The sequence below is a fragment of the Centroberyx affinis genome, unplaced genomic scaffold, assembly GCF_046629955.1.
Source record: "Centroberyx affinis isolate AG114_WGS23_722 - 3 ecotype Tasmania unplaced genomic scaffold, CSIRO-AGI_Caff_v1 ptg002015l_1, whole genome shotgun sequence".
Lineage (NCBI taxonomy): Eukaryota > Metazoa > Chordata > Actinopteri > Beryciformes > Berycidae > Centroberyx > Centroberyx affinis.
Genome location: NW_027280357.1, coordinates 106333 through 130319, shown reverse-complemented (window position 1 = coordinate 130319; position 23987 = coordinate 106333). Strand labels below are relative to the sequence as shown.

Below are 23987 nucleotides of genomic sequence, written 5' to 3'. Positions count from 1 at the left end.
AACTACAGTGAAAAAAAAAAAAAAGAATGCAAAGATTTATTTATAGAAGGAGATGAATGTTAACATCTGATAGGCAGCAGTTCCTCATGCTTGTTAAGTCTAGCGTAACAAAAATGAAGCTAGGAGGGCAAACTGCAAGATGCTCATATTCAGCTATTTCTTCATAACTGGCATGAACACCAGAGAAGAAGAGTGCAGAGAAATCCACCATGAGTTAAAGTTACAGGGACTCGGATTTGTTTTGATTCCTCGCTGCCAAAACGTCTAACCTGCAGGATGACAGGTCACCAAAAGACTTTCCAGTAAACGAGCTACTTGTTGAGTCATGTGGCTTTTGTTTACAAGTCCTGGTTCTCTTGTGATTGGTCAGTGTGAACCTGAACGAACCAAATACAGAAATGCAACAAGGTCAACATTTCCCCTCTGGTTGGTGGTGCTACATGTAGTTTTTTCCCACTTTTACATGGCTGTGAAACTAGTTGTGCCATATTACATTATGATGCCCACTGCTGAAACACTATCACCTCTTCATAGCTTTGTTCACATCGTAGATTAAAGATATTTTTGTTTGACTTTTTCACAAGGACTGACAGTATCTGGAAGCCAAACATATACAGTATTTTAAATGTATTTTGAGTCTTAACTGGTGTGGAGTCCCTGTCTCTTTGTACTGCCCAGGTATATAAAGTATTTTTCATCATTTTCATACATACTCATTGATTATGCTGTATTAAAAGGAAATGTTCGGGATTTTTGGAAGCCAATGGATCACTAATCAAGCTTTCCCTCCCTCTTATTCAAAGAGTTTTCATGCCAAAGTTTTCTTTCTGAGCAGCTGGCATGAGCAATGCTACTGTAAGTCAACGGATAATGAAGACATTTCTGTCAAAACTGCAAAAATGACCTGTACAGTTTAATGGGTTGAGCTTGGCACTGCCATAAGCAGAGCTCTGGGTTCAGCTCCCCCTGCTACTCATGTTAAAATGCATGGTGCAGTGAGGCACTCTGGGTAAAACCAGTCATGTCATAGTCTCCATGTCTCCTCTCCTCTCCTCGTCTCCTCTCCTCTCCTTGTCTCCTCTCTCTCCACTCCTCTCCTTGTCTCCTCTCCTCCTCTCCACTCTCCTCTCCTTGTCTCCTCTCCTCTCCTTTCTCCTCCTCTCCTCTCCTTGTCTCCTCTCCTCTCTCCTCGTCTCCTCTCCTCTCTCCTCTCCTTGTCTCCTCTCCTCTCTCCTCCTCTCCTTGTCTCCTCTCCTCTCCTTGTCTCCTCTCCTCCTCTCCTCATCTCCTCTCCTCTCTCCTCTCATTGTCTCCTCTCCTCCTCTCCATCTCTCCTCTCCTCGTCTCCTCTCCTTGTCTCCTCTCCTCTCTCCTCTCCCCCTCATTGTCTCCTGTCCTCTTCTCCTCTCCCCTCTCCTCTCTCCACTCCTCTCCTTGTCTCCTCTCCTCTCTCCTCCTCTCCTTGTCTCCTCTCCTCTCTCCTCTCCTTGTCCCCTCTTCTCCTCTCCTCTCCTCCTCTCCTCTCCTTGTCTCGTCTCCTCCTCTCCTCTCCTTGTCTCCTCTCCTCTCCTCCTCTCCTCTCTCCTCTCCTCTCCTCTCTCCTCTCCTCTCCTCGTCTCCTCTCCTCTCTTCTCTTCTCTTCTCTCCTCTCCTCCATGGTGGGACACACAAACACACAAACTGCTCTCCAATTACAGTAGTGGGATTACTACTAAGGGAAGCAAGTGGAATACTTTGTATAAACTTAGACAGAGAAATGTTGCACATCATGATCAAAATTCCAGACACATTTCAAAACCATACCTAAAATACTTTATTCTTTCCATTATCGGTGTTTGGTACCTGATGGCATTACAGCCTAAAACGCAGAACTGAATGTTTTGTTTTAATGATTATGGCTCAAGTTTCCTGAACTTGCCTTCGTCTTCTATAAATATCATGCATAAAAGTCCAAAATTGCATTGCTCTCATATTGCATTGTTTCCAATTGCAGAACCTCCCCCTCCTCCAAAACAGTCCTGTGGATATGGCTGGTTCTCTGAGCAGTCCTTCATTTTCGTAGTTCTTTACACTTCATTATTTTGTAGTTTAGTGTGTGTGTACAGAGTCTGTAGTGTAAACATAGGCACTCTAGTTGTGACTGGCCATTATAATGAGCCTATAGTTCAGCAGTAATACACACAGTACTACGGCCCACTGGTGCTGCGTTAAAGCAGAGTTTTTCAAGCACTGGGTCGGGGCCCCAAAAGTGGGTCACGGGAAGATAAAAACGGGTTCCCATAGTATTCTGAAGAAACTGGTATCCAAATCTGTTACACGCTGCCAGAGCCTTCTCAAATCCCTGCAGTGTAAGTTAGGCTGAATAAAATACTCTATGCTCGTGGGCAGTAGACCCAGGAAGCACGTCATTATTGCACATAACCTCGATTCAGCGCCGGACACTGCAGTCGAAAGACAGTCGATCGACTTTTTTAAGGTCCTGACCTGTGATGTCATAACACCTCAGCGTGTGCAGACACAGACATGGCACATACAGAAGTAATAAAATATAATTTAGAAAACACAAAAAGGGTATAAAATCAAAATAAGGTTGGTGCTGTGAGTGTGCTGAGTGTGTTTTCAGTGTTGAGTGTCTTTTGGGTCGGAGTGCAGTATTCACATTGAGTCTCGTTTCTTCTTCTTCTTCTTCTTCTTCTTGATCTTTTGACCGTTCTCTCCTTATTTTCTGTCCCCGTCTCCATCGTTCATTTGTCCACTTTCCTCTCTTTTAGTGGAAGGAAAGATGTATTCCTCTTTTTCCTCATTCTCTCCTTCATCCTCGTTTGATTTGGCAAGCATCTCCTCCTTCTCCTCTCCTTCCTCCTTCACCATTTGGCTGCTCCTTCTCTTCCCCTCCCTCTCTCACTGGTTTTTGAAGTATACCCTGTTGTGGATGGCGACTGCATGGAGCATCTCAGGAGTTCAGTCTTCAAGTTCAGTTTTCTCATCCCACTCTCCATCCTTTATATCTGGCTGGTGAGAGTGTTGAAGGAGGCTCTTTCTCTTCTTCTTCACCTCCTCCTCTCTCACCCTTTCTACTACTCCAAGAGTTTTCTGGAGCCTCCTGGAGATCTCATCTTTTTTTCCCCCTCTCCTTCTCCTCCTCCTCTTCTTCCTCCTCCTCCTCTCCCTTTTTCTACACCTCTATGGTCTTGAAGTATATCCTGGCGTATATGGTGTCCAGCTGGCTGTGCAGGGCGTGGAAGGAGGGTCTCTTGGAGGCTTCGGCAGCCCAGCAGTCCATCATGATGCGGTAGATATTCTGCGGGCAGCGGGTCGGACACGGCAGCCTGAACCCCGACGACAGCAGCTCCAGCACCTCCTTGTTGCTCTTACCTGAAGCGGAGGGATGGAAAAGGAAGGGAAGGGAAGAAGACGGAGGGAAGAACAGGTTATTAGCTTTTTTACTCTGTTCTTCAGCAGGAACAAAGGTAAACTGTGGGCTATCTCATCTAGAATATGCTTTTGTGCAGATAGCTGATATCTGGAGCCATCTGGAGCCACGCTTGAAGAATTACTGCAATAACTCAACTCTAAAAGGCCATTAATGTCAACATGACACTTGCAAGATATTAATGTATCCTCAGAGTAAATGTTATGATTACGCAGGGAGAAAGAAAATGTACTGAAGTAGTATTTTTTCCACTCTCAAAACGCAAAAAGCTGCAACATATCTTGCACAAGTATTCCCCTATAATCTATATTAAACACAATTGCTACGCTCTAAACAATACAATAAATTCAGATATAGCATGAAATATTAATATGTTTGGATAATAATTGTGCAATAACACTGTGGTGGTACCAAGGTTATTATCGTTAACGAAAACTAGGTGTGAAAAAACATTTTTGTTAACTGAAATAAAAATAAAAACGAGGCTTTACAGAAAAACGATAACTAACTGAAACTGTATTGTGTGTTTACAAAACTAACTAAAATAAACTAAATAAATTATAGAGAAAGTCTTTATTTTTCGTCTTTGTCAATTTATTTCATATATAAGCCTAGTATTTTGGGTGAATATGAAATCTATCTTCCAATTTTTTTTTTTTCAATTTTTTTTAACCTTTCTGAATCTCGCCCCTGACAAATACCCCATATTACAAAAAAAAGACTAAAACTAACACTGAAACCAATAAAAACTAAACTAAAACTAAGAATTTTCAAAAAATAAAAACTAAACTAAACTAGCAAACCCGCTTTAAAAACTAATCAAAACTAAACTGAAATTGAAAACAAAAAGTCAAAACGAAATAAAAATAAAAACTAATGAAAAATGCAAAACTATAATAACCTTGGGTGGTACTTGATGCAAATCTTAATACATAATGCACTTAGAAGGGTGTAACCACACAATGGAAACAATTAGGTTTGTACACTTAAACACCCAAAACTTCCACTGTGTTGTTCCACCCTTGTAAGTGCATTATGTAATGGGAAGAGTTTCATTAAGCACGTCCACAGTATTGTTGCATACTTACAATGCTTCGACATTTGTTAACAGGTTAATACAGTGGAATAAGACTGCAGTAAAGTGGTGATACATTAGTAGGAAGAAGGCTATTGGTCAGCGCACCGTCGTAAGGCATCTTGCCGCGTGACATCATCTCGTACAGCAGCACGCCGAACGACCACACGTCCGACTTCACGGAGAAGCGCTGGTAGATGGCGGCCTCCGGAGCCGTCCACCGCACCGGGATCTTAGTGCTGCGGCTGGCTGTGTACACACTGTCCTGGAGAGGCAGGCGGGCAGGCAGTGGGTTAACACACACACACACACACACACACATACACACTTAAACTTTAAAACTACTTCTCCCCCTCCCTGGCATCGCTCTGGTTGTTTTGAAGAGCAAGAAGAAGGATAAGAGCTGCTAACAGGCCTTGATAACAGCTAATATGCATTCAGTCATATGTAGTATATGTATGATGCATATGACATTTATATGATGGTGTGTAAAGCCCTTTGAGACTTGACTGTGATAAAGGGCGATATAAATAAACATGACTAGACTAGACTAGACCAGGTAAGCTAACATGAAGTTGAAACCAAGGTTATTATCGTTAACGAAAACTAGGTGTGAAAAAACATTTTCGTTAACAGAAATAAAAATAAAAACGAGGCTTTACAAAAAAAATGATAACTAACTGAAACTGTATTGTGTGTTTACAAAACTAACTCAAATAAACTATAGAAATTATAGAGAAAATGTCTTTAGTTTTCATCTTTGTCCATTTATTTCATACATAAGCCTAGTATTTTGGGTGGATATGAAATCTATCTTCCATTATCTTTTTTTTTTTTTTACCTTTTTGAATCTCGCCCCTGACAAATACCCCATATTACAAAAAAAGACTAAAACTAACACTGAAACTAATAAAAACTAAGCTAAAACTAAGCATTTTCAAAAGATAAAAACTAAACTAAACTAGCAAACCCGCTTTAAAAACTAATTAAAGCTAAACTGAAATTGAAAACAAAAAGTCAAAACGAAATAAAAATAAAAATAAAAACTAATGAAAAATGAAAAACTATAATAACCTTGGTTGAAACTATGCAGTCAGAATAGTGGAACTGGAATCAATTTGTGTATAACTTGCAATGTAAAAACGATGCCCGTGTTGTGCCATAAAGCAATCCAGCAGCACTGCTCTCTATGGGTTGACACTGTAAAGCGTGTTGCACTTCTGGCCACACCCCCAATCAGTGATGTCACAGAAGGTGTTTGGCATCAGCTGTCAAAGGCACTGATTGGGGCGTGGCCAAAAGTGAAACATGAAGAATCAGCGTTATTCTGAAATGCATAATGCGGTTCTTGACAGATGACACGACATAAACATACATCTGTCTGTCTCTCATACGACATGCTTGCATACACACACACACACACACACACACACACACACACACACACACACACACACACACACACACACCTCTGTGCCCCCCCCACCTTACCTTTATAATCCTGGCCAGTCCGAAGTCGGCCACCTTGCAGACCAGGTCGTCTCCCACCAGGATGTTTCTGGCAGCCAGGTCTCTGTGGACGATGTGTCTGTCCTCTAGATAAGCCATGCCCTCTGCTATCTGACTGCCCATGTAGATGAGATGAGCTGATGTTAGCACCTGGCCTTCAGCGGCTAAAACACACACACACACGCACACACACACACACACACATACACACACAGACATATACACACACACACACACAAACAGACACAAAGACAGACATGGTAAGCTGAGCAGGTCTTCCAGATAGGCCACGCCTCCTGCTATGACTGTAGAAAGGGCTTAGAAAGTTAACATAAGGCAACACACACAGACTTTATGCCCATTACTTTGTTATCTTGAAATAATGAGAAAACTACACTGAACAAAAATATAAACGCAACACTTTGGGTTTTGCTGCCATTTTTCATGAGTTGAAATAAAAGAGCTAAGACTTTTTCTATGCACACAAAAGGCTTCTTTCTCTCAAATTTTGTTCACAAATTTGTTTAAATCTTTGTCGATTTGTTTAAATTGATTAATTATCATGCTGCAACATGAGCTCTGGTGGACATTCCTGCAGTCAAAACTTGCGACATCTGTGGCATTGTGTTGTGTGATAAAACTGCACATTTTAGAGTGGCCTTTTATTGTGACCAGCCCAAGGCACACCTGTGCAATAATCATGCTGTTTAATCAGTATCTTGATATGCCACACCTGTCAGAAGTGCTCACTAACACGGATTTAAACAAATTTGTGAACAAAATTTGAGAGAAATAAGCCTTTTGTGTGCATAGAAAAAGTCTTAGATCTTTTATTTCAACTCGTGAAAAATGGGAGCAAAACCAAAAGTGTTGCGTTTATATTTTTGTTCAGAATATGTTGTTATCTCTAGAAAACAAAATGTGTTATCTCAAAATAATGACATAAATACTTAATTATATCAATCAAGAAAACAAAGAAAATGAACTTGTTATCATGGGAAAACGGCGTAAATAAAGTTAGTTAGTTATGCATTTCTGTATGCTAATATATTCTGTCAGTATGAGCAGTTTCCTGATCGATCTTGATTCTGTGTGTTGGATCACTTGTGTTTCAGTGACGGAGGAATTTCCCACTGTGGAATCAATATTAATAAGTATTACTACTACTGTAATTACTAGTATACAGTATGCAGTAGGTAAGTACAATAAAGATATGCAGACACACACACACACACACACAGCAGGGAGAAAATGAACAGTGGATATCATCTGCAGGTATGAGGGAGAAACCCTTTGAATGGAGTCTTTCAGACTTGCTCGGTGAGATTCACTAAGCTAAAGCCTTTTTAATACATCAATACAATATTTCTCTGCCAAGACGAGCTGCCAATCCGCCGATAATAATTCCATTTGTCTTGGTTTTAAGTGGAGAGATTTTCCGTCACATGGCCTAAATACTGTTTCAGAAGCCTTTCCAAAAAATTTGCAGCGGGAGGGGCTGAACTAATTTCCGAAACCCAAAGAAAGCAAAATTAGCTTCCTATTCTAAACCTCTTTGCACATTAAAGCAAGAGTGGAGTCCGCTCTATCAGAAAGTCGTTCTGCTGCGTTTAGAAAGAGGAAATAAACCAATGAAAACACTTGTAGTTGAGGAACTGATTTCCCGTCAGTTTTCTGGCTTCCATGCGGTAAATTGATGCTCTGTTATCTGATCGGTTCGTTCCACATCAGGTGCTGGTAAACTGCACCTTTTTCTTTAGTGGGTTTCCTTCCCATTTTACCAGGCTGTCTCTCTTCAACAGACACCACAATAAAAGTAGCGAAGGAGTTGGCCGTCCTCCCCAAAATGATTTGAAAGAAGATTACAGTATAATGTTACCAGACTGCAGTGCAGAGAGGCGGGAGGGAGCTGCAGAGAGCACAGCAGCTCATTAAGCTGCTCTGCATAATGTATGCATGAGCACTCACATGTGTGTGTGCATGCATAAAGCGTACACAGCAGGGTAAGAAAGTAAGAGAATTAGTTAAAGCTGCAAAGAAATTAACTAAGAAATTAAATTTTAGGGGCATTTTGGTTCTTTTCAGGAGCAATTCTATTGAACTACAGTAAGAAATAATATATTTGCAATGCATATTGGCCAATAAACAATTTGTTCTATTTGAAGTCCTTATATAACATCACATAAACAGAGTAACAGTCAGAGACATTCTCTACTGCCTCAGGCTGCGTGCTCTTTTTTTTTTTTTTTTTTTCCTGATCAAACAACGCTCCATTTTTCTGTCCCAGAATGCACTGGACAGAATTGCCCGGTCATCGGCTCCCGCAAATCAGCTACGGTGGGACAGCAGTCACATTCACTATGTGACTATGACTATAACTCAATGGTAATAATGTGAACAGCCTAAAATCTTGAACATTTTTTCTGCTCATTCATTTCACAGACATTTTATGAACTTTTAAGGACATTTCTGCCCCGAGCGTCGTTCATTTCTGACCATGGCATGCAGGTATGTGTGCGACACTATTTATCTGTGTGTGTGTGTGTGTGTGTGTGTGTGTGTAGCACTCACAGGCGAGGTAGGACTTGAGGCTGCCTTTGGTCATGAGTTCGGTGACGATGTAGACCGGCTCTCCTCTGGAGCACAGAGCCAGCAGCTGGATCAGCTTCGGGTGATGGAGGCTCTTCAGCGCCTGCACCTCCTTCACAAACTCATCTTGCTTAGTGTCCTCTGGGAGGGGGGGGGGAGAGAGAGAGAGAGAGAGAGAGAGAGAGAGAGAGAGAGAGAGGAGGATGAGAAGGGAGAGGAGGGGGAGTGAGAGAGAGAGAGAGAGAGAGGGAGAGAGAGAGAAAGGAGAGGAGGGGGAGTGAGAGAGAGAGAGGGAGAGAGAGAGAGAGAGGGAGAGAGGAGGAGAGAGAGGAGGATGAGAAGGGAGAGGAGGAGGATGAGAAGGGAGAGGAGGGAGAGAGAGAGAGAGAGAGAGAGAGAGGGGAAGATGAGAAGGGAGAGGAGGGAGAGAGAGAGAGAGGGGAGGATGAGAAGGGAGAGGAGGGAGAGAGAGAGAGAGAGAGAGAGAGAGAGGATGACTCTCACTCTCCTCTTTTCTCTAGTCCATACTCACATCCCAAATTTATATATTTACCAATCATTCCCTCCATCTTTTCATATTTATCCCTCTATCTCCAACTTTATGCCCTCCCTCCTATTCCCTCCCACTATCTTTCCTTCCTTCCATCTATAAATCTATCACTTCATTCACAACGGTATAAAATTCAATTCAATCAAGTTTACTGAATTGAATGTTATACCTTCATCCATTCTTCCTCCATACCACCTATCATCCCATCATCCATTCCTTATTTGAACATTTTAGCACATTTCCTTCCTTCTCATCGCCTATTCGCCCATCCTTAGTGGCTCCCCCACTGATTTCTTTCCTCCATATAACCTCCTAGACATTTCAAAAGTTTCCTTCACTCCCCTCTCTCTCACTCTCTCCCTCCCTCTCTCCCTCCCTCTCTTCCTCCATACCTTGTTTGAGCATCTTTATGGCCACCTTCCTGCTCTCGGTGGTCCACACAGCCTCCCACACCTCTCCAAAGTGTCCCTCTCCCAGTTTCTTGTTGAGTTTGAACTCCTCTCTCGGCCTCTCCCACGGCTCCATGTCGAACAGCTCCCGCTGCACAGAGACCACACACACACACACACACACACACGTTTAAACAGTTTTAATCAAACGGTCTATGATTTGTGATGAATGACAGACGGCTGCCAAATGCTGTATCTCCCCACAGTAAGTCTGAAACAGAAGATGGAGAAATCAGCCCTTGGTGTAAGTAAAGCTCATCCTGCAGCAAAACTAAACCAAACTTCCTCTGTGGCAGCAGAGTCGTGTTTAGACACTAAGCTTTCTCTAACTCTGAAGATGGTCGAGTTTAAAGCTGAATGATTTGTCCGCTTTGTCTCCCCCTCTGTTGGCAAAAAGTACTGAGAGAGGAACAGAATCCCGCACACTGTCTGTACTTGCAAGATAATTTAATAAGACGTTTTGGTCATCGGACCTTCATCAGGCAAACAGTCAGGTGAAAAGTATTTGAAATGATGTTCAGACTACAACCAAACAACAAGCAAGTATTTTATTGTCAATTATATTATCAAAGAAGGTGTAGCAGCCAGTTAACAGGTCCCACCTCAGTAAAAATGGCTTCCTCAGACCAGGTCATTTGACTTTAAATGATTGTAACTTTTGTAATTCTAATCTGGCAATAACTTCGCTTATGACAGTGTAAATATTGTGACTTATGACATTAACAGCAATCTACAGTGTGCTGCTAGCAGACAGTGGTGGAAGAGGTACTCAGATCTTTTACTTAAGTAAAAGTAGAAATACCACAGTATAAAAATACTCTGTTACAAGTAAAAGTCCTGCATTCAAAATGTTACTTAAGTAAAAGTACAAAAGTATTAGCATCAAAATGTACTTAAAGCAACAAAAGTAAAAGTACTCATTATGCAGAATGGCCCATTTCAGAATAATGCAGTATATTATATTATTGAATTATAATTATTGATGCATTAATGTGTAAGCATCACTTGATTTCCACTACTTTATATACTGCTGGGTAGCTTACAGTAATCTATAATAATACATCACAATTTATTAGTTGATTATATTTTGTATTAATAATCTGAATCTGCAAAGTAACTAGTAACTTAAGTTATCAAATAAAGGTAGTGGAGTAAACTGAAATGTAGTGGAGTAGAAGTATAAAGTAGCATAAAATGGTAATACTCAAGTGAAGTACAAGTACCTCAAAATTGTACTTAAGTACAGTATTCAAGTAAATTTACTTAGTTACTTTCAACCTCTGCTGGCATATCACCAGGTTGGCCAAGTATTACTTTCAGTGGAAGCTCTTTGGGTCAGCTAGCATGCTAACTAGCTAGTGCAGCTAACCTGTGTTGGCTAACATTAGCTCGACTTTCAGCAAAAATTTCAACAGCGGCCTATGGAGAGTCTGCAACATGGTAATACTGCCAGCTGGTTCTGTGTAACCTGACTCCACAGCCCAGATGGATAAAATAACTATTTATTACTGGAAAATAGTCCCAGATTCCAGCTTTAAATACAGCAAGATTGTGCAAAATAGGTGAATGTCTGAAAAGATAAGACAGATAAATGAATGGATGAATGAATGAATGAATGAATGAAGAACAATTAGGCTTGTGTCATTAATAAATTGCAGAGGAGATTGAGAATTTTATATAACAAATTTATTATTTAAAGTCGTATAAACAATCAGGTGCTACAAAACACATTCTGCTCTAATGATCAAGTGCTTTAATAAATATATGAAATGAAATGGAAAAAATCTATAAGATGATTTGTTAAATAAGATCACAAAACATGACCAATAAATTAACGATTAACAATACGTCATTTCCATATAAATAAGATAGCAGTTACATAAAATCAGCTTGTCTTGAAACGTGCCATTGTCTGAACTGAAGGGCTTCAGGTGACTCAGAGAGCAGCTGGTGACACACAGGGCAACTTGTTGGTCAACATTCCCCACTGAATACACAGCAACCCACACAGATTCTTGACCCTGGCTCTAGTTTTGTAACCGATGATCTACGATGCCACAAAAAATACCTTGTGTATCAAAAGTGTAGAGCTGCATCTAACCAGACAGGAGTTCACACTTCTTCATACAAAACAAACTGAAAAGTACATTTACTTTGGCATTTGCTTGAAATAAAAGACATGATTTGGTTTGAGCCTCTTTAAGTATCTCAAGTCTGTTGCTTTATAGAAAGAATGCCATGACAGTTATATTTCACTTCAGTATGTTTTCTCTTTTCAGTGTGCTTAGCCCCCCTCATGAGATCAGCTGTCTGATAGAAACAAGTTTAAAGAGTTTTAATCCATATCAATAGAATTATGATTCTTGCTAAAGGAGAGTAAATTAAGTCCTTGGTTGACAAAATGATCACAACTTTGCAGAATGGCTCCTCTATATTTTAGAGATATAAATATTTTTAACATAACATTTAGGAATTCAACTGTATAGCCTATACCAAATATACCAGGTATGAACCTGTGTGGAACTGAATGAAAAACAGTTTGAAAAAATCTCTCTGGAGTCACAGCAGTGCAGTGAGCTACAGTCATGAAATGATAATGGCACTCACATAAAAATCAATACATAGTGTATAATGGATTCACGCTAATGGTTACAATTTATAGCCATGCTATTAAAAAAGATCTATATAAAAATATCATTTAAAAAATGGCTTTACGATTGAGACATCGAAATGAAATGAGTGGAAAAAAATATTTGAAATGTAAATAAAAAAGTGTAAAATAAAAATTATTGTAAATTATATATGTCACATTCACAGCTGCATGTTTGTTGCTCACATGAGATTTGTGTGTGTGTGTGTGTTGCATGTGTGTATTTACGATTATATTCCTATATGCACTTGTGATCTACATATGTGTTTTGCATATACATTGTGTGTGTGTGTGCACTAGTGTGGGAATATGTTTGCATGTACTGTTGCACATGCAAGCAAATGTGCTGAATGGGTGTTTTGTAGTTGCATGCAGTGCATATAGTGTCTGTGTGCATGGTCATGTATGCATGTGTACGTGTAAACGTTTACGTGTGTGTCTGTTTTCTGTGTGTGTGTGTGTGTGTGTGTGTGTGTGTGTGTGTGTGTGTGTGTGTGTTTGTGTGTTTCTGAGCTGCAGCAGACTGAGTGTGTCCGTGGCCTCAGACTCACAGCTTCCGCTGGAAGGGAAGAGAGAAGAGGGAGGAGTCACTAAGGGACCTGGAACTGATTTCTATCCCACAACACCACACATCCATCTGGGAAGAAGTCACTACCTGAAGTCTTTCAATATATCTATTGATCTCTTTCAATATCTCTAAAATGTAGATGATCCAGCCAGAAAAATGTTACTTTGTCAACCAAGGACCTGAGTTACCTAGTATCCTTTAATCATAATTTCATCATAATTTCTTAAAGACCCCAGTGAAGTGTCATGGAGAGCGGGATTTGCTTCTGTGTCTTGACGTATTTCCGAATGAAACAGAAATTTATGGCAGGAAGCCTCAGTGGGAGGGGCTTATTTGAATATTAATAAGATATGGAGGAAGTGGTTGTGGAGGAATATTCTCCGCCTCCGTCGCTCGTCTGGGAAAAGAGTTTTAGGTGAAGCAACCAGAAACAAAAACACTCCTTCATCCATGCTGCAGCTGAACTGAGCTGCATGCTGGGAAAAAATAGCGGGGGATGGGGGGGAATAACTCCAACGGTTATCAAAATTTCATTGGACGAAATGTTTGTCTCCGCCCCCCGAGTGCAGGATGAGTCTTCAACAGAAATGTGCTGTTTACCGGAAAAAGATGATCTGCTCATTTTGATGTAAAATTTCTAGAAATCAATTTTTTTTTGTAATTTTTTTGCCTGTATTGGTGAACAGGTGAACACTAAGTCTAGCAACATCGGCAAAAAGGTAAAAATTTCATTTCATGGGGTCTTTAGCAGTGTTGGGAATAACGCGTTCCTGTAATTCCACTACTTTTGGCGGTAACTAGTAATGTAACTAATTACCATTTCAAATTAAATTACAATTACGCAATTACAATTACTGAAATTTAAATGGGCCCATTACTCGTTACTTTACGTGAAAATAGCGGATAACTTCAGAGGATTATCCGGTTTATGATCATCCGACTTTACGGTGGCCCAATGAATCAAAAGACTACCGGTCCGGTAACTCAGCCACACAACGGCCGACAGTTCAGGCCCGAGCTTACTGTCCTGGAAATACGGATGGAATTATTTTTCCCTCCTCGAGATAAAGGACAAAAATATAGTGGTGAGCTGTAGTGTGAAAACTTTATCCACATCAAAGACTAGCAATTCTAATCTTCAGAAGCACCTAGCAAAACAACACGACAGAAGAGTGTAGTTGTTATTTAATTTTACACTGCCAAAAGAGTGTACTATGGCTTTATTTGAAGGTCTGTTGAGGCTACAATAAATACGCCTATCAAAACATATCTATTGTGTTTTATTGTTCCACTACTTACTTTTCATCATAGTGATAATGGGCACAATGATAGATACAATTTGACAGTTGTCTTGTCCCACACTGTGCCACAGCAACATTAAAATAATATAGCTATGTGTGCATCAATAAGAAAATTGAAGCAGACATTTAAAAGTAACGCAAAAGTTACTTTCCCTAGTAACTACTTTTATTATGCAATAATTGGTAAAGTTATTCAATTACTTTTTGAGAGAAGTAACTAGTAACTGGAACTAATTACTAATTTTCAGTAACTTGCCTAACACTGGTCTTTAGTAACGCGATGCTGTCAATCATTGTGCTGAGTGGGTGTCACATCTCTCTCCAGATTTGGAGAAGTGTCACTCAGCTCTCTGAAATCTCCCACTGGGTGCTGAATCCTCCAACATGATAATCCATGAATACAGAATACAGCACAGCGGAGGTTTAATTTATACTGCAGTGCAGAGACAGAAGGTTTAATTACAGCGCTGCCATGTGATTCTATTCTGAAAATGTATTCCCCAATTAATTTATCCTCCAAATATGTTTGCATTTAAATAGTAATCCATGAATATAAAGCACAAGGCCGCACTCAATAAACTCTGCTGCTCTGCAACAATAGAAAGTTAAAGTGCTGTGTTTTGTTTTTTTTTCAAATTTGTGCTTCAAAGTCAAACAGCTCAAACTGAAGGGAAAACATCACATTCTGAATTTAATTTTAATTTACTGTGTGTATGACATTGAGCGTGCATAAACTTCAGTCTTAGTAGTGTGTGTGTGTTGGTGTGAAATGTGTATGTGTGCGAATAATGTGTTTCAGTTTGTATGTGTGTGTGTGTACTTGCTGTTCACACACACATACATTAAACACTCACACACACATGCATACCACTCTATCTACAATATACACATAACATTGTGTGTGCATGTGGGTGTAAATACTTAACTTCTGTCCGTGTGACTGTGTATCTCTGACTCCCCTTGTCCCTCACAGACTGTGTGTGTGTGTGTGTGTGTGTGTGACCCACCTGCTGGGCACAAGGCTCCTCCAGCAGGACCCCCAGGCTGCGGGAGTTCTTCTGGTAGTAGGAGATCAGCTCTCCCAGCGTGGCGAAGGAGATTTTGTCTGAGACGAAGTAGGAGCCGATGGAGGAGCGCTGGATCCTGAAGTGGTACACCTTCCCCTCGCTCCTGGCTGGGGGGGGGGGGGGGGCATGTAGTGTATGGTTAGATAGACACACACACACACACATTCTGGAGGACTTAACCCTCTCTATACATTTCTCAGAGGCAGAGCGGCGAAATAATCTGATTGGTTGAGCTAAACCTCAGTGGGCGGAGCCAAAGAACCACAGTTTTTCTGGTTAAGTAGGCTAACATAAAACTGAAGCCGAGAGAAAAACACAAGAGGTAAAAGAGGAGGAAGCTAATATACCAATTGAAAAAATTCAATCTAGTCATACTAAGTTAGCTAGGTTAGCTAGTTAGCCTAACTGACCTTCTAGTTCAAACTAGCTAAACTAGCCTATAGCTATCTAGGTAAGCTAGTTAGCTGCTGACCTTCAACATCCTGAATGCCATGAAGATGAACGAATGGAAAATATAAGTCAGTGCTGTTTATATTTTTTATTTAGATTTTGACCATATCTTTTGCCATTCAGGTTTGCCGGTTAGCTAATTTGCACTCTGTAAAACTATGGATCTTTGGCTCCGCCCACTGAGGTTCAACTCAGCCAATGAGATTACTAAATGAGATTACTAAAACTAATTCTCCAATATGCTAAACGCAAGTTATAATCAGAGACATGAATTTAATGAGTTAATATACTTACAAATACTGCAACACATAAACACACACACAAAAATACATTATATTGTTACATTCCAAGTACATGAAGATGTGCATATATATGTGTTTGTGTGTGGTGTGTGTGAGTGTGTGTGAAAGAGAGAGAGAGAGAGAGAGAGAGAGAGAGAGAGAGTGTGTCATCTTTTTTGTGCTATTAATCAGATATAGTGTCCAGAGTATTCAGCTGTGGTCTGTTCTGCATGCACACACACACACACACACACACACACACACACACACACACACAGAAAACTGATAATGCATATTTCAAGAGGGGCTAGCGCAGTGGAAATTGAACATCTAACTGCAGCGTTTTCCCCCTGGGACCAAAAGGACCTTGAGGACGGAGGGGGAGAGAGAGAGAGAGAGAGAGAGAGAGAGAGAGAGAGAGAGAGAAAGAGAGAGAGAGGGGGATGGAGAAAATGTGTGAGAGAGAAACAGATGCCTGAAGTAGATGGCGATGGCAGGGGATGGGAGGACAGAAAGGAGAAAGACAGTAATGAGGAACGGAGAGAGTGATGGGATGGGAGTAACTTGGGGGGAAAGAGAGAGAGAGAGAGGGGAGAGAGAGCAGAAATAGATCTTTGCAAATCTCCCAGCAGCCACTGCTGGCTCCGTCATGGAGGTCCATTAGAGAATTGGCTGTGTGCAAATAATGTCTAAACAGGCTATATAACAGCCAGGCTAGAGAGTAGAGCTGCCACCCGGATGAGTTTTTTTTTTAGTAGAATTTGACAGTTTTTTTTTGGAGAGTGGCTTCTAAAATTCTTTCTAACACTTTTAATATTTCTCTGTAAATCTGATGAATAAATGCACACTGAGTTCATTGCCTTTCCTTGTTTCAGTATGGGTGTGTTCTCCCTTCAAACTAAACCATGTGTGACATGTTGACCTTTAGTTCAGCAGCTCTCGCTCACATACTGAAATCTGTCAAAGCAACAACTTTGTGACAGAGTTTTGACAAACGAACCCTAGTTGGTTTCCGGTTCAACTGTTTGGTTAAGCTGTCAGCATGGCAGAAAGAGGCCATCCTGCTACCCAAACCACACTGTGGTGTTGGTGGTATTCTGCTATCCTGAAAGGTGGCAACCCTAAAAAAAGACACCTGAAACAGCTTGTTGTGGTGTGGCTGTAGATCCATTCAGTAACGTTCTCAGTAAAAGTGAATAGTGTGATAAGGTCAGTTCAGTTCAGCTCAGTTAACCTGAACAAACTGTTAGCTAGCTAACTAGCCAGCAGGCTCATTTAGCAAAGCAACAGAAGTTCATGCCAACATACCACTAGGCTACTCGCCACTATTAACGTTAGCTACGTAGCATTAGCTGGTGCTGTTTTCCTTTTTCTTTTTTAAAATTTGTCCTTTCAAGGTACTGCTTTATCTTAGGGGATATCTTGACATTTTGAATTTAAGTTTGTTAGCACCTGTCACAATGTGAGGAAAAGTTTCTACATCTACATTGTCCTACTAATGCTAGATACTAGCTACGTAAAATTAGCTATAGTGCAAATAGAGATGTGTTTACAACAAGACAGTGATGACCTGACCAGATAGGCTACTATGGTTAGCTAGCTAACAAACTGACATTATCTAAACACAAAATTAGTCAGATATCAGCAGTGAAATAATCAGTTCCCAGCCAAAAACAGCACAGAAATTAACCCTGCCTATTCCATACTGTTTAGACCATATCTCTATGGTTATGGTTTTACCTCTATGGTTTAGATGGCCAAGTCACAAGGAATTAGTTGGGAATGCCATCAGCTGTTCTCAGCCCTTGTTGCCACGAGCTGAGGACTTCCAATATGGCCACCAGAGGGCACGTATCCCTCCTGTCATCCCCTCCACCTCCTACGATAGAGGAGGTGGAGGGGATGGCAGGAGGGATAGGCCGAGAAAGATGGAGAGAGAAAGAGAGGGAGATTAAGGTGGATGGAGGCTGGAGACCTTGAGAGACTGAAGGGCAATGGAGGGGGGGGGGGGGGGCAGTGTGATGGAGGAAGAGAGGGATGGACGAAGGGACAGGGAGGAGGGAGGAGGGGAACGAGAGAGGCCGGGAATAACAGGCTTTCTGATATTTGATACATTCTCATGGGAAATCAGGGAATATCAGGGAATTAGAAAAACAATTTACAACTTTCGTTTCACACATTCATTGCATTAAATGGTTGTTTTCAGCTGTTTTTTTCTGCACAGATAGCCCAACTGTAGTGGAAACCGGACTGTTTACTCCTTTAGAAAAAAAACAACATAAAAAACCAAGAAGAAATTAAATTTTTCGGTCGTGGAAGCACTCATGGAATCCTGGAATAAGGGAGAGACAGACGGGAGAAAGGAGAGATGGAGGAAGGGATGTGTGGAAAGAGAAGGAAGCGAGGAAGGGAACAAGATGTGAAGGGAAGGAAGCATTGGGGAGGGTCAGAGGTCAGTGTGGAGGATGGAGAGAGGGGGTACGATGGATGGATGGATGGATGGATGGATGGATGAATGGATGGATGGAGGAGTGTCAGGTCCTTACCGGAGATGGTGTACTCGTCACTGTGGCTCTCGCTGATGCGCACCAGGAAGGAGCCATCTTTGTTTTGGGAAGCCAGCAACAACTTCTCAGCTTTCACACGGTTTATGTTCCCATAGTACCATCTAGACAGAAAGACACACACACACACACACACACACACACAGATGGATGGATGAGTGGATGGTGAAAGGATGTATGAACAGATAGAGATACAAGTGAATGAATGAATGAATGAATGAATGAATGAATGAATGAACAGAAAAAGACAGACAGACAGACAGATGGAGACAAAGTGGAGAAAAAGTATGTGTTTATATGAGAGAGCAGACATGCAAAAGCAAGCACACACCAAAGCAAACACACACACACACACACACACACACACACCCACGCATATAATCACATTTTGCACATGGCAAGCTGACAATCAGACAATCAAGAAACATAAATATTAGAAAACTTGCAGTTACACAACTAGACTAATTAGTCAAATTAATTATTAAACAACAGAGAGTCTGCAGGTTTCAGCAAGTTACATTTAAGACTATTTAGGATTTTCAATGCCAGTTAGTAGAGAAATTAAGACCAATTTGCCACAAAAATAATAGTATTAGAATAGGCTACAGGTCTGAGTGATGAAGTTGACTTCTCTCTCAGTACTGCAACAAGAAAACAACATTTTTAACGCAGCTGATGCTGAATTCAAGGCTTTAAAACCTGTATTTTGAGACCTTTTAGAGCCTGGAATCTAGATGATTTCAGATATTTCAAGACTTTTCAAGGACCTGGAGACCAGAACACACTTCCCTACACTGCCTGGAATGTCAAAAGTTGAATACAAAACTATTTATTTTAACTGGTTTCAACCTTCAGGCCATCGTCAGTTAGTGATCGGCACACTGTACTTAAAAAATGATAAATGACCTGGAATGTGATACAGTAGCCTGATAAATTATTTGAGAGGACGTTAAGTGCTGTTTGTCCTGCCTGCTGAGGTGGATATGAACTAACCCTTATTTACTTTTATTATCTGGGATGGGCGGGTCTCCTCTCAGGTTTCACTGAAACTGACAAGCAGCGGGCGTGAAAGAGTCATGGACAGAGTTTAGAAGGAGAAGTAGGCCTCAATGAATATCATAGAAAACTATAAGACCCTCTAGGAATATTATAGGAATATTATAGGAATATTACAGTGATACCATAGGAGATAAAAATACCATCAGATAGGATATGGTCACTATAAGGTCACTACTGAGTACCAAGGACACTCTATAAGTCTCTATAGGAATATAAGGAGATAAAAATAGCCTTCCATAAAATTAGGTCACTATAGACTCACTGTTGAGCACTACTATACACACTTTACATTGCTATAGGGATATTATAGGAATATTATAGTTCTTTTTCAGAAGACAGAAATTACAATGCCTTTTAAGTTTTGGTCCGTCCAAGAATTGCCACCCTGTTACTGTAATAAAAAGATGTTTTATTCTAACATGCACACACACACACACACACACACACACAAAATAAACTTCTGACATTCTGTTGAAACTTTTCTTGCCAGATGTTGATTTGTCAATATTGATGAACATTAGCAAAATGATGCCATTTTAGTGGCAAACTTTCCCTTAAAAAGAACTATAGCAATCCTAATAATAGAAAGATAATAATAGCATAAGGTCACTATAAACTCACTATTGAGCAGCAGACACACTGTCAGTGCCTATTGTAGGAATATTACAGTGATTTTTCCTTGTGGGTCGCTACACAATGGCACAAATTTGCTTTAAGATTAAACTTTATGTTTCTAAAATTAATGTTTTCCACACTGCAAACAATCTCCATCTTAACAAGTCATTTAGTCTATTACTGAGTCCTAAAATCTTAATGATCTTAAAACAGTGAAAAAATCTGCCAATGGGGTTCGATCATTTCATTTGTTTGAAATGCAATTAGGGCTGCAACTAACGATTATTTTCATTGTCGATTAATCTGTTGATTATTTTCTCGATTAATCGATTCGTTGTTTGGTCTATAAAATGTCAGAAAATGGTGAAAAATGTGGATCAGTGTTTCCCAAAGCCCAAGATGACGTCCTCAAATGTCTTGTTTTGTCCACAACCCAAAGATATTCAGTTTACTGTCATAGAGGAGTAAAGAAACCAGAAAATATTCACATTTAAGAAGCTGGAGTCAGAGAATTTTGACTTATTTCTTTTTTTTTAATTAATTGATTAATCAATTAATCGTTGCAGCTCTAAATGCAATTCCTATTTAGTAGAATCAAGTGGAGTTATCTCTCCTCACTGCAGAATGTTTCTCTTGGTTTGAGAGAAATAAGATTTGAAGGTTGAATATGAGACTAGACGACTTGTTCAGATGGATGTTTTTTTTGCAGTGTGACACATTATGAGGAGCTGCTGGTGATGTTGCTGCTGCTCTCCACTTCCTCTGCTGTCTGTTGGTGACTGACAGGACTGACAGAGGAGAAACCCTATCCACTGCTTATTATCCTTCATTACAATGGTGTGTGTGTGTGTGAGAGAGAGAGAGAGAGAGAGAGGGGGGCGACACGATGGCTTAGCGAGGGTCTGGAGTCAGTTTGGGGTCAACAGCAACACAAACAGAGCAGATAACTCAGCTGAAATATGAATGAAATGATTCCCCGCAGGCTGGATAAATAATGGAGAGGCTGCAGATGCCAGCTGGGTGTGAAGGCGGACCTACATCTGGGCTGACTGTTGTTTCAACAGCAAGCTCAACTTCATGTTCTTCCTCGGTGGATTTGTGAACGCAATGTTAAACCTCACTGTAACAGCCAGGGTGCCAGTTAGCCTATAACTGTGACTGCAGTACAATGGGAGCTGCTGGGCGTCAGTTGGGCAGTGTTGGCATGACACTTAACTGTCCTTCAGCCTGAGTCAGTCCAAATCTCATCTTGTAGTATATTGTTTAATATAAGAGCATAAGGGAGAGAATTCATTTTAATATATAAACAAAATAATTCACACCAGCAGAGCATCTGGGATAATTTCCCCTCTGATAGTTGGGTGACCTACAATGACTTGGATATTTTTATATTAATAATAATATCTGGTCAGTTACTCTGTTTACATAGGCAGTTTTTGGTGGTGAATAACTTTAATTAACATTAGAAAGGCCAAACCGCAAATATCAAATATCTCAGCTTTCAAAATGTCCCTCCATGACTTTTCCTGGAGTCTTTCTGTAAGAACCAGTGTTAGATTTTCTAAATCCCACAAGAAAATAGGAGTTTTAATTATGTTTCACCCCTACAATTAACAGCTTGATATCCTTCTCTAACATCCACTGGCCTTTCTAGTGTTAGTTAATGACAATGAGCAAATTCACACAGACATCTGTGATGTAGGCTACAGCCAGGACCAATCTGTCATTTACATGTTGAGCTTTTATCTGATGCTCTTATCCAGACCGACCTGAACCAGCAGGATAAAGTTAAATTCTCAGATCAGCAACATAACAAGCAGCCAATAGTAAAGAGTATAAGGGTCACACCGCCCTGTAACATCCTGAGCCACTGGATGATCATAGAGAGAATAGGAGCAGAGAGGATCAGCTCTGTGATCCAGACTCACTTGTGTTTGGCGAACTCGTCCTGCAGCAGAGCCACATAGTTGGCCGGGACCAAGCCGGACTCCAGAGACCCGGTCAGCTTCTTGGCCAGGACGTACTCCCCCCGCTTCTCGATCACCGACAGCTTGTCCCCCTCCTTCACCGTCAGCTCCTCGTCGCTCCGGGCCTCGAAGTCGAACAGCGCCGCGTACAGCTGGACCGGCCGCTTCTTGGGCGACGGGACGCGGATGTCGCCCGAAATGGTCCGGATCTCCGCCGCCGCTGCGCCGGGGTTCGCGATGACACGGTTATTGTTGTTGGGGACGTTGGGGTAATGGAAGTCAGGCCAGATCCAGTTCCACAGCCGGTTTAGACACGGCATACAGCTGCGACAGCAACCCTCCATCCCGGAACATGAAGGACCGCAGCGGCAGGTTTATTCTAAGGTTTATTATAACGCCGATCAAAGGGAATATGACGCTCCGGGGTTAGTCCGCTGACAAAAAGGCCTGCTCCAGCCTACAGTTTCCAGCCGTACAACCCCCCTTTTTTCTCTCTCCCTCTCGCTGAAAACATAATGCACCGCCAGCAATAGTTGGGTAGATTAGCCGGAGGAACCGGTTTTTTTGCGCTGAGATCATGGATCAGAGCTCCGCGGCTGCAGTGCGCACGGCGGCTGTGGGAATGCGGAAACGGGAGTGGAGGCCATCCAACTCGGATCAGTTCCCTGAACGGACTCGGCGGCGACCCAAGATGAACCGAGAATCCGAACATGGTCCCCGAGACCGCAGGGAAAAATGTTAATCCATTATAATCTATCGTGCAGGGAGAGGCTGGTGCGGACATGCAGGTGGAAATCCGCCGAGAGACGCTGCGCAGGAAACGGAACAATGCGTAAAAGTTTTGGTTTGGTTTGGCGCTCCGCTCGTCTCCTGCTGCTCAGACACCTGGCTCTGACTGGGAGGCGGATACTGTAAATAGACCTGTGTGTGTGTGTGTGTGTGTGAGTGAGAGAGAGAGAGAGAGAGAGAGAGAGAGAGGGAGAGAGGGAGAGAGAGAGAGAGAGAGAGAGAGAAACTGTGTGTGAGAGGGAGCTAGTGTATGTTTGAGTTTGAGTAAGGAGTGTGTGTGTGTGTGTGTGTGTGTGTGTGTGTGTGTGTGTGTGTGTGAGAGAGAGAGAGAGAGAGAGAGAGAGAGAGAGACTGTATGTGAGAGAGAGCTAGTGTATGTTTGAGTATGAGAAAGGAGTGTGTGTGTGTGTGTGTGTCCATATGCCTTTAGCTCTATTTGTTGTCCCTCTCTCTCTTTCAAACTGATATCCCTAAAGGCCATGTTGGATAGGTAAATGCAGGAGCCTGTGTTTACTAAACAGTGGTTTCCGCCAACCTCGATTAGACTCTATTCTATTCTATTCTATTCTATTCTGTCCCAAACTAGACACAGATGTCTTGAAAATGCCTCATCCTCTTTTAGACTGAACGTAAATCTTACTTCAGCAGTTCTTTTGGCTTCATGAATGCTGCAGCAGCTGTAGTTATAGCTGACTGTTATCATTCTGTTACAATGATCAGGATCAATAAAACTAAATGATTGCAACACCAGTCTCAGTGTTAAATGTATCCAGAGCTGTATGGAGAATGTCCATCTCTTTGTTTGGGCTTTTATAGTTTATATACACTCACTAACAGTGGCAGCCTCTGTAAAACTCTCCTTTTATGCATTTTTACTGCAGACAGTTCTTTCTTGTCTTTCCAATTTATTGTAAAACAAAACTGTAGCGGTGTTTCTCTACCAAGTACTAGACCATTCCAAAAATATGAGATTCTTCCCAAACAATCTCTCTTGTGACGGAGCAAAAGTGCAGCAGTGTTTCAGTAAAAAGTGTGTATGTGTGTATGAGCCTAATTATCATTACAATATGC

At 41.2% G+C, this 23987-nt stretch overlaps 1 protein-coding gene across 2 annotated transcripts; it reads right to left on the bottom strand.

Moving 5' to 3' along the window:
• Positions 1-1677: 1677 nt before the first annotated feature.
• srms (src-related kinase lacking C-terminal regulatory tyrosine and N-terminal myristylation sites) lies at positions 1678-22977 on the bottom strand. 2 transcript variants are annotated; one of them, XM_071531008.1, is made up of 8 exons: positions 22089-22977; positions 18469-18590; positions 15132-15298; positions 9549-9696; positions 8589-8747; positions 6000-6172; positions 4617-4773; positions 1678-3375 (listed from the first exon to the last, which is right to left on the bottom strand). In XM_071531008.1, the coding sequence occupies exons 1-8, from the start codon at positions 22469-22471 to the stop codon at positions 3176-3178; spliced, it is 1509 nt and encodes a 502-aa protein (XP_071387109.1). In that variant the 5' UTR covers positions 22472-22977; the 3' UTR covers positions 1678-3175. The 2 variants fall into 2 exon arrangements, with proteins under 2 accessions (XP_071387109.1, XP_071387108.1); XM_071531007.1 differs by having other exon boundaries at positions 6000-6181; positions 22089-22975.
• Positions 22978-23987: the final 1010 nt, after the last annotated feature.